The following is a 17487-nucleotide window of genomic DNA, read 5'->3' as shown; positions in this document are numbered from 1 at the left end:
AAGGGGGGAGAGTTTAAGCTCCAGAAGCTAAAACGAGGCCACAATACATCCATAATGGACATGGGCCAGGAAGACGAGAACACGCTGTCCAAATCTGATGTTGTGCTGTCCTTCACCCTGGAGGTTGGTGGAATTCTATCAAACAGTTCTGATGTGTTTTGAATATCTTATTGGTTTGGCTTTGTTATTAAATTGCCATTTACTGATTTGCGTAAGAACAGAGGATATGGGTTGAAGAGATCACAATCATTAGCTGCATTTTCACTTCAAGAACTTGGAACCTTTTCAGTAACGTCATTTAGACCAGGGTCTACATTATTTCAGAGAAATCTTTTTACCCCCTAAAAAGTCCCAGCTCAGGGTGAGTACTTTACAAAAGTACAGGACACCTTGGGGTGGGACTTGAACTGCTGAAGATGCCTGGCGGGGGTGTATCTCAGTCATCTCTCTGCAATAGCTCATAAATTGTAACATTTTAGGTGTTTTGAATATGCATTGTGCAACAAGCTGTGTTGTAATGTTGCTGGATTCAAATAATTAATCTATTCTCTGCTTGGTGGACTGGAGTGAAACAGCATGTTGTAACTGTTAGTTGTTTATCCCTCCTGTCTTTAGAATGTGGTGGAAATGCAGACAAATAACAGTCTGCAGGAACCTTTAGTCACTTGGAAAAAAATGTGTTGCCATTGTTGAAGTCTCCTGATCAGGATTCTTTCTTATTCGTGGTTCAGGATGTTTTTATCAGCAACTAAATTATTATCGAAGGTCTCCTCCTCTCTGAAATAAAGAGACCCACATAATAAAGGGATAATATAGAAAAGCAGTATTACACTAATTCTAGTTTGTATTTGTACTTATTGTATTTGTTTGAAGGTTGGTTATTGACCCTGGAAGCAGCAGGTGGATGAATTGGACTTGGAATAAAACATGCCTTTACCTGGGAGCAGGAAAATGCAGTTATACATTAGGACTTTAAGATTTCTGTTTATTATTATTTCACCCATCCACATACTCACACATTTCTATCATTTCTACTTAGGTTTGAACTTGTTATGTGTAACACATTCCCACACACAATTAGGTGACGGAAAGGCCCCAAAACAATTTCTTAAAGTCAGGTTGGTGTAAAGCATTTTTTTGGTTTTGAAATCAGACCAGTTAATCCTCCTCGCAGTGTTTTTCCACTAGAACCATGGGTGCTTTTTCAGGATTAGTGTTGAGTGGCTGATGAGATGAGATGTCTCCTAGCTTGGCCGCTGACTGACAGACTTTTGGAACCCCTCTCTAATTGGCTGACAGGCATGTCCAGAATCGCCTTACCACTCAGATGATATATGACTTGTCCAGTACCTGTGCCCAGCCTCTGTGGGTGTTTATCCTCCACAAAGATGCAATCAGAAATAACAGTCCAGACGATTATTATACTGCCTCCCTGTTTTTGCTTTCTAGCATCCCAGAGAGAAAAAGACACTTTTCTATCTCTTTCGGTATAAAAAATACAATGTGGGTGAGGTGGGATAAATTCTATCTTTTGTACAATGAATGCTTTCTGTAGCCTGGCAGCACCTGCCCACAGTTTGTGAGTCTACGCTCTGGAGACAGGCTTCAGTTTCAGTAAGCTAAGGTAATTCTCTACTTTATTCAGTTATCAACATTAACCCTTCAAACACTGCAGTGGACAAACAATATATACGCTCATTAATGACAAATTTATTGAGAGAGCAAGCATGAATCGCTGCACAGGATTGAGTGGGTTAAATGTACATAAAAAGTAGCTTTTTGCTTGATCACATTTCATGATTTAAGGACGAGACTTACATATTTTCACCGCTCTCTGCAGCAAATTCTGAAAGTGGAGTCAAACAGGGTGACAGTGGCGTCTGTTCTCATAATTTAAAAACAGCCAGAACTGATTTCCAGCAGCTTTGAAAGCAGCAAACAAATAAAACCCTTCTGTTGAATCAAATGTTAAGGAATAGTTACTGTGGAGGCTCAAAACACACTCAACACTCTCTTGTTCTCTGCATTACCTCTGTAATTGCACAAAAGCTCGACCATCTGTTTCCTTTGCATCTGGTTTTCAAATCAGAGAAACATAGTTGCCTTTGTGGGCAACAAACAACTTTAACAACACTCCCACTTACTTTAGTTTATAAGTCTGATTTGAATGGGCTAGAATCCTTCTACTCCATAATTCAAATAGCTCCTCATAAGTGCAATAGTTTCACATTGTCTAGTCACATCATCATCAAAACACTGCCCTTATGTTACTGTTTGGCTCCGTTTATTAAATGGGTTTTCATTAAAGGGATAGTTAACCGAAAAATTTAAAGTCACTCATTATCTACTCACCACTATGCTGATGGAGGGCTGGGTGAAGTGTTTGAGTCCACAAAACACTTCTGGAGTCTCATGGGTAAACATCATTGCAGCCAAATCCAATACAATTGAAGTCAATTGTGGCCTCTCCTTTAGACATAATAAAACAACAGAAAAAACACAACATGCCTCTTTAGACTTTTTTAGACACTTGGGTGACAACACATGAGCAGTATAGAGGCATGTTGTGTTTTTTTCTGTTTTATTATTTTGAAGAAGAGGTCACTTTGGCTGAAACACTGTTTACCACTGAGACTTCATTGGCATGGTGATGAGTAGATAATGAACTATCCCTTTGAGGTCTAATGAACAAACAGCCTGTAACAGCCTGACCACCTCCAGTATGTTTAAAATGCATGTTTTTTTTAGTTATTGCAGATAATTCAGGATGATGTTAATGTAGAGATGATATCCTGATGAATTAGCCCAATTCCATAACACTTAATTGATCAAATATTTTCCTGCTCATAATACTGCATCATTTTTAAATAAATTGGCAGCCAAACAAAAAAGTGTGATACTGCCACCCTCTGGTAAATAGCTTCCCTAGGCCTGTAAATACTGGTGTCGAGCTCCTCCACATTGTTCTCTAATGGCTTATTATGTTGCTACAAACAACCAACCACATAATAGAGGTGTCAACTTTCACATACACAACCTTTTAGGTTTATACTTACAACTGCACAAGTCTGATATAATGTGATAACTGAGGCCCATAATGGTGCCTGTTAACCGCATGTGACAGGCACCATTTCTTGGCCCTGTTAGCTGGGCTTCTGTAATGCAACTCTGTGACATATAAAGATGCAAATTTGCAGCTTACAACAAGTCTGTCTCTTGTTTGATGAGTTTTCTGTCTAAGTTAAGTCTGAGTTATTTTCTTAATTGCTCTATATTGCTTAATTGCCGTCCGTTTGGGCCATGTAAACCACTCTCCTTCTCCCTCTCTTCTTGTGTTCAAACTATGTCTATGTGTTGCAGGTGGTGATCATGGAGGTTCAGGGTCTGAAGTCGTTGGCTCCAAACAGGATTGTTTATTGCACCATGGAGGTGGAGGGAGGACATAAACTGCAAACAGACCAGGCTGAGGCCTCAAAACCCACGTATGTACAAGACAGATAGCACGCACACACGCACGCACGCACGCACGCACGCACGCACGCACGCACAAGAATGTAGGAATACTCCTTGATATAACACATTCCCCAGTCTTTCACCCTAACCTTAACCATTGCAACTCTCACTGAGCACTTAATAAGTAAAACTATATGGATACTTCCTCCCTTTGTTCTCAAACAGCCTCATTTCTGCTGCACACTCATGCTTTCAATCTCCCGTTGTACCACATCACAATGATTATTTAATAGATTCCCATCTGGTGACTGTAGAGGACATTGAAGTTCACTGAACTCACTGCCAGGTTCATGAGACCAGTTTGAGTCTCTTACTTTGTCACATGGAGCATTATCCTGCTGGAAGTAGCCATAAGAAGATGGTAAACTGTGGCTATAGAGGGATGAACACTCTGATTTGTATTCAGAACCCAACGTGTCTTACGTAAAAGAACATTCCCATGCCATCACACCACAGCCAGCAGATGGTCCTGAGATGGTCCTGTGCTCACCATAGTTGTAAAGAGTGGTTGTCTGGTTATCAGTTACCACAGCGTTTTGTATGAGCTACAACCAAGCTTACCATTCTCCTCTGACCTCTCTCATTTCAAAGAACTGCTGCTCACTGGATGTTTTCGTTTTTGGATCCATTTTGAATAAAAACTCTCTGCTGTGAGTGAAAATACATATTTTCTGAAAAATCGAACAAAAAATCTTGACACAGTGAAAGTCGCTGAAATAACCATTTGCATCATTCTGATGTCTTTTGTAAACTAAAATAGGTTTTCCGCTCTAGCTTGATGTTATGTTGCCAACCAACAGCAGATCTCAGGGATCACAGCAGATATTAGCGACCACCAGTGGATGTTAGGAACATATCAGTTGTGTACCTTAGTGTTGTTGGGGGTTTCGGCCTTAAACACAAGAAACCCTCTGCGATAAGGCAGGCCCATCACATGCTGATCAGACCTGATTGTGTGTCCCTAACATCTTGGGGCCTAGTTGGGGTCTTTCCTCCCTATTCAGAGCCATTGTGTTCTGTTGTCTCTTTTATGGTCTGGTGCAGGGCTTTTCTGTGGATTGATCAACCTGATGTTGCAATAAAACGCCTGTAACCAACCTCCACTGGGGCAGGCTATTGCTTTCCAGCCATGTTGATCTGCCTCAGATCCCAAATTCACATACTGCAGCCTCTTTCTCTCATTCCCTTCATCAACAGAATCCTCCCAGGGTACTGTCAATTCTTTGAAGAAGAAAGAGTTGTCCAACAACACCGAATCAAAATTCTAGTTCTGTTTGTGTGCAGAGAAATGATTTAAAATCATAATTACTATTGAAAGCAGGTATAAGGTTGTGTTCAAGTGTATGGAAATTAAATCTTTTAGATTAAACTGCACAGTCCAAGATTAATCTCATATAGTCCAACAGTAGGTCAGTTAAGACTGTATAAATGCATGATGATACCATACATATTATGGAGTATTAGATATTACCTGTTTTGACTGCAGATATATTTTCTTATTTTTATAGGTCTATGAACTATGTAGCTCAGATACAGAGCTGCAGGATCCAGATGACAACAACAATTATTATTATTATTATTATTATTAGTGTTGTTGTTATTATTATTAAATTAAATATCTCTCCTACCATTTTCATTAGAACAACCAGTCAGACAGATCTTAATTACGACGGTCACAACACAACTGTTCCTGGTCTCCCCCCTTTCTCTCTTCCGTCCCCTCTTTGCCCCCCATGCACCTCTCCTCTTTTCCTATTTGTCTCCACTCACCCCAACCAGCGTAGGCAGATGGCCGACCTGCCAGTTAATGAGGGAGTTGTTTCTCTCCACAATGGCCAAAGTGCTGCTCATTGTGGGAACTGTTGGGATTATTTATTACTTTAAGGTCTTGACCCAAACATGTTAAGTGCCTTGAGATAATGTATATTATGATCTGCCGCTATACAAATACAATTGAATTGAATACAAGGTGGCTGTCAAGATAAATTCCAAGTGTTAAAAACCTTGTGAGGCATAGACACACTATTGTGTTGCAGTATTACAGTCTTAGTATTTTACACAGGACTTAGAACCAGAATGAGGTACTTTTCAAGCTCATTGCAGAAATACACTGTGAAGGAACAGAGTTGGCAATAAATAAATTCATTTCAAATAACATTGTATATAAATGATTTTGCACCTTGCACATAAATTGTTATCTAAATGCACACTTCAGGTTTTTAACATAATAAAAATGTATCTTAATACAATCCAAATTCTCATTATCCTTTGATCAAACTCATCATGATGGGTTATCATGTATAATCCTATTTTGTGTGATCTTTGTCTGAGGTCAGACCTGCAGTATGTCAGGGATAATGCAGCGAATGGGTCTAATTCACTACTGGATACTAACGCTATTGATGCGTTATTGTCAGTCCCTGTAGGAACATTACAGGGACAATATGTCCAGTGAGATCAGTGTTTTATGTCTACTAATTACAAAAGATTACCACATTACAATCTGTAATGATGAGGAAGAGACAGTGTGTGAAATCTCCTCTGACCTTCACTGCTTTATCGATCTATAAAATGTATGTGACTCGTACAACCACAGGCCTGACATCATCTTGACTACAGACAGCAAGGAAACATGTGGTGGTGCTGTAGGGTGAATTTGGGTAATTTATTTAATTTTGACTTCTACGATTTATCTGTTTTACACATTAGATCAACATATTAATCCTTAATTTTAATCCTTAAAATGTTTTCTAACCACACCAGAAAGAATGGGATACATGACACAGCTTTTAGTGTTCTATGCCCAAAACATAAAATTCTTTGATAATCTGGGACAGGTCACTTAGTAATCTCGGACACTTGTATTAGGCTTTGAAAAAAAAAACTAAATCACTTTGCTTCATGCATGTCAAGCATAATATTACCAATTTCTTAAAAACATTATGAAAAAATGACTGGGAAAAAAACGTTAATTCATATTGATTTATAAAAGTCAAATTTGTTTCATAAAGAACCCTCGCCTCAATAAAGAAACTATAAAAAATAATTTAAGACATTCTGTTTAAGGTGTATCACATTTTTGAAAAATCTATTAAAATTCAATCAACAGAAAGCAACAATAACAATTATTCATTCTGTAAATCTCCATTCTATTGGGGCTACTCAGGAACTCAGCTCCTCCTGCAGGTGAGAGACTCATCATCATCATCGATCAGCCCATTGTCTTCTCCACATGTTTGGTGAAACCAATGGCTGCAGACCACAGGACAGACTCTTCTGTGCTTTTTGGATCATCTCTGTCCAGAGAGCTAACAGATCATGTGTTAATTAACTAACCAGATCAGGTTAAACAGACAGGGACAGACTGTATTTACCAATAACTCCTGTCTGACAACTGCAGACCATATGCTCTTTAGTTTATCTTATTTATTTTTTTACCTCAGGAAGTCCCTAAATGCACATTTCCCCATTTAGAGAACTGACATGATTGTCCCATATTACCCAAAGCATGCCGTCCCAGAATTATCAATTATGTTGATGACTAAAAATAAACAAAACAAAACACATTTTCAACAACTCAATACATATTTTGTTGCTTGAATACATCACAAACATAATTTTATATGAATTAAGAACATTGTCTAATTTACAGAACTTATTAACAGATTTATATCCTTAACATTAATATTGTCAGAATCTCATGTCATTGACCATGCCATGCAATTCCAAGGGTTGGTGCTTCTGATTTACACTTGCCCCGCCCCTTTCTGTGACCTCAACCCCATGAAGTCATGTGATTTCAGTCACATGATGTCCATGCGAACCTATAAGTCTTGTTGACTTGATTTCGTTGGAACAGGAAATAAACAGAGTGTAGTTTAGGTGTCTCACATTACCCAACTTCACACAAGATGAAAAGCCCAGTTCACAGGAGTAGCAGCACACACTGCAACTCTTGTGTCTGATAACGTTTAGCCATCAAGGGTCATATTAGGAGTCTTATCTGTCCACAACAGTGGACGCTGTCTTTTCTCATGAACTTCACAGATTTTGACTTGCCAGGTCAGGAAAAGCACAGATTTAAGTAATAAGATTAATGATAGCTCAGTCCCAAATGTCTCAGTGAGTCAGGACCTCATCTGTGCTTTTTGCCAACAAAGTGAACTGTCTGTGCAGAAGTTCTATTACACAGGCATTTATGATGGGAAATGAATATAGCGATTTTCTAGTCTTAAACAACCACTTTCACAGTACAAGTCACATTCATCCTTTCACACACATTCTACTATACATTGAAGAGCTGGGGTAATGTGGGGTGGATTATACACCATGTGTTGCTCTGAAATGTGTGTGTTGCACAGACCCTAATGGATTTCCATAATACATCTGTTTCAGCAACAGTTCATCTGAACATGTGCTTGTTTCAGTTCCAGTGCTTTTAGTTCCAGTTTAGCTGGAACCATGTTAACAGCAGCTAAGCGAGTCAGATGCTTTGTGACAGAGCAACAGCTCCAGAGACATTATCATGTCTAACACAATGCTCACTCTCTCTCTCTCTCTCTGTGTATGTGTGTATAGTTGGGGTACCCAGGGTGACTTCTCCACCACTCAGCCGTTACCTGCTGTCAAAGTGAAGCTGTTCACTGAGAGCACAGGAGTGTTGGCTCTTGAAGATAAGGAGCTTGGGAGGGTAAGAAAAGACTGTGGTTAAAATTTGGCCTTATTTACTTTGATATATCTGGTAAAACTCATCAGTTTTTCCATGTTTCTCACTCCCAGGTTGTGCTCCACCCGACCCCCAACAGTCCCAAGCAGTCTGAGCTCCATAAGATGACAGTGTCTAAAGGGTGTCCAGACAGTGAGCTCAAGATCAAGCTGGCTATTCGCATGGACAAACCCCAAAACATGAAGCATTGTGGGTAAGTGACCCTTAATGATCTGTTTATTTTGATTCAGCAGGTTTTCAGAAGATGGAGCTTTGAGTGTCATCATGGTTCTGTAACTACTCCTCTAGCCAAGAACACTTTTGAACTGAACCTTTGTTTCAGTGTGTACAGCTACATTAACTAATAACATTAGTACAAACTTTGAAGCAGGTTTTAACAAGAGGTTTAGATCTAAAAGTTAAGAGACATTTGCACGATGTAATGTGACGTTTAGAGGAAAATTACCATACAAATACGATAATTATCGTACGTAGATGGAGAGTTGTTTTCTAGGGGGTCCTTGAGGATTGCAAGTAAACTCTTTTGGTTGTCAACCAAAGAGGGTGTTAGATCTTTCTCTTTACAGTATCAAGTCCATAAAATCCATCTTGGTTTATTTAAGTTAAAGTAGCCTACTTATCATGTTGGTTTGGCTCAGGAGGTTAATAGATGGATGATAAATCCCACAGTTAGCTATGGTACCCTATAATCATCAATAAGCACTGTGTAATTGTGTGTTTATGGTGGAGCTTTACCTGAAATACATGGTTTTGCTTCCCACTTGTGGTGCTCAGCTGTCACTACATGTACTTTTTTGTATTAATAGTAACAGTAAATGGTAGGATGTTTATTTCTTTTTTTGAAAGGAAGGTTTTCTGTAGTATTATATATTTATGCAGCCCAAAATAAAGCCATGGATCCCATGAGATTCCCAAAGTTTTGCTTTATGCAAATGTGTACAATATAAATTGTGGGGCAATAGTGACGATAATGAAATATGATACTGATGTGTTCTCATGTGTGAGAATTTGAGTGCAGTTACAACCTTCTTAGTCACGATACACTCATACTGCTGTAACTTTTTTACGTATACAAATGCTCAACTTTAGGTTTATTGCACTGGTCTTGATTGTCTTGATGTCTTTCTAATAGACATTTCTTACAGAAGACAGTCTAATATGTCATAGAAGGAAACGTTGGCACTAATAAGACAAAAATTAACTTAACCACTAATGAGATTCAGGTTTTCTTTGGGGAGGCGTCTGATGTCAGATGGTGATAATGATAGTACTACTCGCAGCTGGTTTTCCATGTTTGGGTCAGTCAGACCTGAGTGGAGTCTTTGTAATCTTTAGATTGTTTTGTCTGTTGTTTAATTTGCTAAAAATATCTTGTAGTGTCCTTCAGTTTTTTTTCAACTTCTTATACCATATCAATAATCAGCTCTGCGATGGCCCTGCGATACACTGGTGACGTGTACCCTGCCTCTCGCCCAGTGTCAGCTGGGATTGGCTCCAGTTCCCTTCAAACCACTCAAAAGATAAGCAGTATAGAGAATGGATGGATGAATAGATGGAGGCTCTGTGATTGTTCTATGAGACAAACTTTGGATCTTGCCATGACAGATGACATGCAGTCTTCGACAATTACATCTGATAAGTCAATATACCAGCTGTACATAATAAGCCATTCCCAACATACCGCAGCTCTATACAGTTTCACTCTGCATCGGAGTCGGATCAGACATAACTGGGAACACCTACGTGAGTATACTTGAATTTAAATGCTTGTAAGCTGGACCCTCAGAATCACAGCTGGATGTGGTTGTCAGTTTTCAGTAGCACTCATTTTGTTCCTTTGTCTTTCTTTCCACTCTTTTATTGTGGGAAGTAATAGATATAAATAAAGAAAATTAAAGAATACCAACGCAAAAAAACGCAATTTAATTAAACACAAGCATAAATCCATCTCATAGCTATATCTCAATGAAAAATTATTTACAAAGCAACACAACTGGGGGTGGCAGGATACTGACAAAGACGATGGTACTCATAGATGCACTGTATGAATGTGTTTGAATGGGTGAGGTCAGACTAGTGAAGAGCAATATAAATTTACAATTTACAATGAAAATAACAGTAAGACTATTTGGATTCATACATTTAATCTCAACAAACATATAAAAAGAAAAAAATTAAGAAGTGCATTGCTGCCTCCCTGTGGCAGGAAGCAGTATTATAAATGGTAGCAACTGAACTGAAAATGAGGTCCCAATTTTTTTCCTGTTAACGTCAGGGGACCATTTACTATGATTGACCATATCTTTCTCATGCGAGTTAGTGTTGGAGAAACACAACATTAGCTCTGGGGTGGCACAAGATCGGGGTCGAAATAATCATTTTAGACTTTAGGTTATTCCTAATCATGTTTATTCCCCAGTCCTGAACCCCTGGATATAGTGGAATGTGCTCAATTTACTATGATGAAAGGTGACTCATACCTTTGTCTTAAGATGATTAATATTTGTTTACAGAGAAATCCGGATTATTCCAAATTGGACAAGATCTACAGATTAATTATTCTTCATGACCCTGTTGTGCCTTGGATCGTTGCAAAACTTTTCGCTTAATGAATAAAAAAGGTTTTGTCCGTCAATCCCTCAATCTGTTAAATTGAGGGATGAGGACTGAGTAGAGGGAGGCTGTACTGGAAATCAGTGAGAACAAACAATTGACATTTGGAGGAGCTAGCTTTTTATAGATTCTATTCTGTGATAGGTAAAGATGTCAGTTCATCCAGTACTTGATGGGGGTGTGGCTCAGGAGGTAGAGTGGTTCAGTCACAAATCTCGGAAGATGAGAGTTCGATTACCAGCTTGGGCAAAACACTGATCCCCAAATTACCCCTGATAGGAGGGCCATTCATATACAATGCCTATAAAAAGTATTCACTCTTTTGTTGCTTTTATACATGAAATCATGGTCAATATAATTTTGCTTTTTTGACAAGAATTTGCAAAAGAAGCTTCTTTCATGTCAAAGTGAAAACAGATTTTTACAAACTAATGTCAATTAATTAAAAATATATAGTGTAAAATAAGTGTTTGCATAAATATTCACCCCCTTTAAAGTGACTGACCTAATTCAACAGAGGTCCAGCTAGTTGATGCCAGCAGTGTCCCAATTAGTGAAATGGAGATGACCTGAGTGCAGTTGATGTGTGTCAAGTGATTGGAGTATAAGAACACCTGTGTCTGGGAGGTCCAGTCTCTGGTTCATCAGGATTCCTGCTACAATTGCAACATGAAGACAAAAGAACACTCCAAGCAACTCAGAGAAAAGATCATTGAAAAGTATAAGTCAGGAGATGTAGTGATGGTGACATGAAGCTTCATGAAGCATTGAAGCTTTCCATCCAATTGGTTCACTCATGGGCCGAAGCTTCGTGGTGCTTCATTTGCTCTCCTGTGCCATCAAGTGGACAATAAATGTAAAACAGGCAGAGTGATTATAATGACACCATGGCTTTGGTGTGTGACGCTTTGAATTGAATAAATTATTGAATGATGTTTGTGATGCCAATACATAAATTATGAACTTATTAATATGGTGTCTGTCTTTATGATACAAGGGCGGGATCAAAAGGGAAAGTGGAAACAAATTGGGCAGAGGGTTGTAATGTGAATGTGCTTGTGTTACTTGTAACATGTAACACGTAAAATAGGGACAACATTTTATTAATTTTTATTTAAAAATTACAACTTTTCCACAGTGCTCGGTTTCAGGCGGTTTCTTTTTTTTGCAAACAAACGCGCAATAAAGTCCCCAGTCCACAAAATATGAGGGGGGGGGGAATCCATTGCGTTTCGCTGCCCCTTATATTTCGATTGGCACGCCCAACCCGCGAACCATTTCCTGACTCAGTCACGTGGTACGGCCGGCTTGCGAGGCTTTGAACGTCACCACATACGTCATCAACACAAGCCTCGATACGCGCTTCACAAAAATCTTCCTGGATTACTCGATACATGATTCGAAGCCTCGACACGGAAGGACACATCACTACAGATCATTGATGATGATGTCTGATTTTAATCACTTGGTTCTTCTCTGGTCTTCTCAACCTTCACTCTCATGTGTGAATTCCATGTTGGCCCTTTAAACCTGAATGGAGCCAGAGATGAAGTACGAAGAGCCACGTTGTTCCAAATAATGGAATTGAATAAAATAGATGTGATGTTGATTCAGGAAACACACAGGGACGATAAGAATCAGAGTGACTGGAGGAGGTAATGGAAGGGGGAGTTGGTTTTTTAGTCGCTTAAGCAGAACCAGCTGAGGAGTGGTGCTCCTCTTCTCCAGAGACCTACCATGTTTGTTTCTTTGGTTAAAGCCAGAGTCAGAACAATTTGGATTTCCAATTTTGGATTATACAGTCTGATGAAAAATGACGAAGAGTTTCTGTCTCTGTGGTGTTTCACCAAAGCTGTTTGTACTGTTGTTGAGGGGCAGCTGGTTTTTAACTCTGTGTTTCTGCAAGACCTTTAAAAACTTACTATCTCTGTATGATTTGGAAACTGTCATGTTTGAGATTGTCGTTATTTATTCGAAAGTAAATGTGGATTACATTTTTTTTATCAGAGCAAAATAACAATCATTAATTATAAAATGAAGAAGTGTATACAAGTGTTATTTTGTGGCCTTTTATCATCTTACCGTTCTTTGAATGGGAGATTTGGTTTTAGTTTTAATCTGTTAAAAAAAACGACTAAATTAATTAATTAATCTGTGAAACTCAAGATTTTAAATATAAATTAATTGTTTATGCAAACTTGTATTTTTCTCTGTGAATTTCAGATTATTCATTGATATAAATGTGATATACCATATTCAAGCAATGATTAGATGTAAATAAAGAACTTCATGTTCATAGATCAATGTTTATTTTTATTTTTTTTATTACATCTAATTACAAGGGGAAAACTGAATCACGGTAGAAAGGTCGTTAGGTTTAGAGCTGGGACCTTCTGACTTCTGGTCAGGCATTTTCTTTTTCCAGACCTGAGCCTTCCATAGATGTTTCCTTTCGAGCGAGCTGACTCTCAAGTAGAGCATCCTCAAGATCACCTTTGAGTTTATTGTTCTCAGAAGCCAATTTCTGGTTTTCCTGAGTTAGCTGGTCCAGTTTATCTGTGTCCTTATGGTGCTGGGAGATGACAGCCTCTTCAGCAAGCTCTAGAGCATCATCAAGTTCATTTTGTAGCTTCTTGTTCTCAGAAGCCAGACGTTGGTTTTCCTGAGTTAGACGGATCAGTTCTTCTCCGTCCATCTGCTGCTGGGAGATGACAGCCCGATGAGCAAGGTCTAGAGCAGGGGTGTCCAAACTTTTTTTCCCGAGGGCCACATACAGAAAAATATACGAAGGACTGGGCCACTCACTAGACGTGAGGTATACTGCCTCACTTCTCATGCACTAATATTGGCAAAATCAATCAAATGCAGGTAAATTACATTTGATAATTGAACATGTTTGAAGAAAAAAAGCCTCCATCATAGCTCTCCATTAGTAGATTTTCATTTTATTTTTTACAAAAAGGTTGGCAGGTCATTCTCTCAGTGACAGCCTCAGATTGGTTCTTAGGGTGCTGATCCCCCGTCATTGTCCTGTATGAAGGGAGAGACAAGAAGAGAAATAGGGGATGTGGATATTTCAAGCTTATTACACAAATAAATTATTGGGCTTGTTAACACATCAACTAACGTTTGTTAAAAAATTGCCATCAACTTTAATTGACTGAATTTATTAAGTAATTGGGCTTATTAACAAATGAAAACTGTGTGTATATTTTTAACTCACCTGTAATGGGAAGAATGTTGCGCTCAGTGGGAGCAGTGATGCTGCGCTTTGGTCTGAAGGATAGCTGGCAGGTCAGGAGTAAGTTTGGTGGTTGAGATGCGAAGGACGTCACGGAGATGGCTGTCGGTCGTTCTGGTTCTCAGTCTGCTTCTGTTCAGCGTTAACAGAGAGAATGTCTGCTCACAGATGTATGTTGAGCCCAACAGACTCATCATTCGTTTTGCGTGGCGTCTCATCAGAGGAAACTTGGCCTTTTCCAAGCTCCAGTAGAAGTCAGGTAGGGAGAGAAGCTGATGCTGATTCTTCAGAGAATCATCACACTGAATTTCGATCAGTTCTAATTGCAGACTCTCCTCCACTTCTTCTGCATCCATTGAAAACGGAGCCGCAAACAGTGTGATTTCCTTCTCAATGACAGAAAAATCTTGGAAGCGCTGACTGAATTCTGTCATGAGAGTTGTGATCAGAGACACATATTCTCCCATTTTTGCAGAGAGCTTGGCATTTGGAAATGCGCATTTGATTTCGGTCAGCGTGGGGAAGTGCGCTACATTGAAGTTGCGCAGTTGTGACTCGAAGAGACGGAGCTTCGCACGGAATGCTTTCATGTGCGCATACAGCTGTGGTACCAGCTGCTCTTTGCCTTGTAGTCTCTTGTTCAGGGTGTTGAGATGATCAGTGAGATCAACTAAAAAAGCCAGGTCTGCCAACCATAAAGGGTCACTGATCTCATGGAGAGGTCTGCCCTTTTCTTTCAAAAACTTGTCGATATTTGATCTCAGGGAATAAAACCGCTGCAGCACGGAGCCGCGACTGAGCCAGCGCACTTCAGAATGGTAGAGTAGGTCCCCGTATTCAGCATCGACATCAGAGAGGAACGCTTGAAATTCTCTGTGGTAAAGCCCTCGTGCCCGAATTATGTTGACAGTTTTCACAACTGTGTTCATCACATCGCCAAGCTGGATTGTCTTGGTGGATGATACAGTGCATTTTGACAGCCTCACCTCCGCTCTCCCGCACCTTGGCACTCACCATAGAGGCCATTCCTTTGCGCTCGCCTGTCATTGCTGGAGCCCCATCCGTTGTAATTCCACACAGCTTGTCCCATTTAAGTCCAGCCTGGTCAATTGCATCTGACACAGCTTCAAACATGTCCTTCCCAGTTGTTGTCCCCTTTAGACTCGGAAGATCAAGCAGTTCCTCCGTAATGCAAAAATTATCACAGCTGTGCAGTGTCAGTGGCATCTGTGCTCTCATCACATGCAATCGAGTAAAAATCGAAAGCACAAGCTTTATCTGACACTTGCTGTTTTAAGTTAGCCGACAAGTCTTCAATTCGCCGCACAACCGTATTTCTGGACATACTAACATCGTTGAAATCCTGCATTTTCTCCGGGCACATTATTCCCACGACTTTAGTGAGGCACTGTTTGATGAAGTCACCGTCTGAGAAAGGTTTCCCGTGTAGGGCAATGAGTTGAGCTACTTCATAACTGGCTATTGTTGCATTTTCTTGAGCTTTGTTAGCACGGAAAAAAAACTGTTGCTGCGTTAGCAGGCTAGCTGCCATTTGCTTTACCTTCTCTTTCCGCTCGGCGCCAGTGTAGGACGTGAAGGTCTGATGTTTCGTTTCATAATGCCGTCGTACATTGTACTCTTTCATCACGGCAACACTCTCATTGCAAATCAAACAAACACACTTCCCCTTGGTTTCTATGAAAAAATATGCATTTTTCCACCGAGTCTGAAATTTTCTGCACTCGCTTGCAATCTTGCATCTCTTCGGTTCCAGCATTTCTGGTGACCCTGAGCAAATTCTTTCTTCGATTGCTTGCTTTGTGGAGACGCTGCCTTGTTCAAGACAATAGTGCCACCTAGTGTTTAAACTAAGAAGTGCAATACAGTGGGCCATAGTCCATTATATTTTTAGACTTTGATACGGGCCAATTAAAAATGGATGGCGGGCCGCAGTTGGCCGCTGGCCGTAGTTTGGACACCCCTGGTCTAGAGCATCCTCAAAGTCTCTCTCACTCTCTCTCTCTCTCTCTCTCTCTCTCTCTCTCTCTCTCTCTCTCTCTCTCTCTCTCCCCTCAAGGTGAACAATCACCACTATATCAGGGCAAAATAACAATATCTACAAAACGAAAACATACATTAATCATCTTTAATTATAACATGAAGACGAGTATACAAGTGTTATTTTGTGGCCTTTTACCGCCTTACCATTCTTTGAAGGCGAGATTGGGTTTTAAGGGTAGTGTGAGTTTGAAACAGCTCACGGATTAGATTGAACGTCACCATGTTTCTTTTGCAGGTTGTGTAGACCGTTTGTTAACTCATTTAACCCTTGTGTTGTCCCTGCTTCCCCCGGCTGTTGGTCCCCCTCACATAGCTCACCCCATACTAGGATGCACACGTAGGGCAATAGACAAGTGAGCAGCCCTTGCAGATGTATTTGTTACACCCGCGGCACACGGTGTGAGTTTTACAGTCCTTTTTCCTGGGGCATATCTGACACCTCTTCCTCTTACTCGCCCGAGCGGGCTGCTGCTAGGGCTATGGAGGAGGCCGGACGCCGGTCGAGCCGTAGTCAAGAGCCTCTGTGCGGCGGCGGCGCTTTTACAGCCTTCACAACTGCGGACGCCTGCAGCGGGGATGCGCTCCCTTCGTGCGATGAACGGAGTCACGAGAGCCTTTCCCAGCTGCTCTAGGAACACCCTCCGCTTGTTCCGCTTGCCTGGCATCCAGTCTGGGTTGATCTCTCTCCATATCACGAAGGCGTTGTAGGAAGAGACGTCGAGAATGTTGTGAAAGATGACCAGGGGCCAGCGCGGTCATCCTCCTGCAGCTGTACGTTCCGATCACCTTGTCTAGGTTGTCCACGCCACCTTTGTTGCGGATGTAGTCCAGGACGATGACCGGTTTCCTCGCGGTCGCTGACGTCGGCCTCGGCGTGCCGTGTGCTAAGGAGCACCACGTTCCTGTTTTTCTTTGGGATGTGTGGCGTGAATGTGAACTTGGATGAGAACACCTCCCTTCCCTTGACCGCGAGCAGCCCGGTTGGGAGCTCGGGCTTGTTCTTCCGAACCGTGCCGACCACGGTGAGCTTCCTCTCCAGGAGCTGCCGCGCAAGTTCGTAGGAGGTGAAGTAATTGTCGCACGTGACGTTACGACCGTGCAGTCCCTCCGTTACATCGAAATATCGCCCAGCCGCTCTCGGCGTCCCACAGGCTGGCGGCGGCCTCGCCCCCTGGACCTGTACACGCCCGCTAAGATCAGCAGCCCTACGTAGGCGCGCAGGTTGGTCTCGTCCATCCCTTTCCATTCGTCGCCGTATTTTCAACGACCCTCCTGATTCGTCATCTCCAGGATGATGTTCTCTACCGTCGGCATGATGAACAGGCGGAACGTC

The 17487-nt window shown here is 40.9% G+C and overlaps 1 protein-coding gene across 2 annotated transcripts in view; it reads left to right on the top strand.

Annotated features, from left to right (window-relative positions):
- Positions 1–17487, top strand: part of cadpsa (Ca2+-dependent activator protein for secretion a) — a 171814-nt gene that overhangs the window by 51720 nt on the left and 102607 nt on the right. For both annotated transcript variants that reach the window (XM_035152991.2, XM_047339451.1), the window contains exons 5-8: positions 1–123; positions 3361–3482; positions 8092–8203; positions 8293–8432. The exon at positions 1–123 is cut by the window's left edge and continues 114 nt beyond it. In XM_035152991.2, the coding sequence (XP_035008882.1) occupies positions 1–123; positions 3361–3482; positions 8092–8203; positions 8293–8432 (497 nt within the window). The remainder of the gene's footprint in view (positions 124–3360; positions 3483–8091; positions 8204–8292; positions 8433–17487) is intronic.

The sequence above is a fragment of the Hippoglossus stenolepis genome, chromosome 3, assembly GCF_022539355.2.
Source record: "Hippoglossus stenolepis isolate QCI-W04-F060 chromosome 3, HSTE1.2, whole genome shotgun sequence".
NCBI classification, from domain to species: Eukaryota; Metazoa; Chordata; class Actinopteri; order Pleuronectiformes; family Pleuronectidae; genus Hippoglossus; species Hippoglossus stenolepis.
The sequence above is the reverse complement of the archived record's forward strand: the minus strand, read 5'-3'. Positions and strand labels throughout refer to the sequence as shown.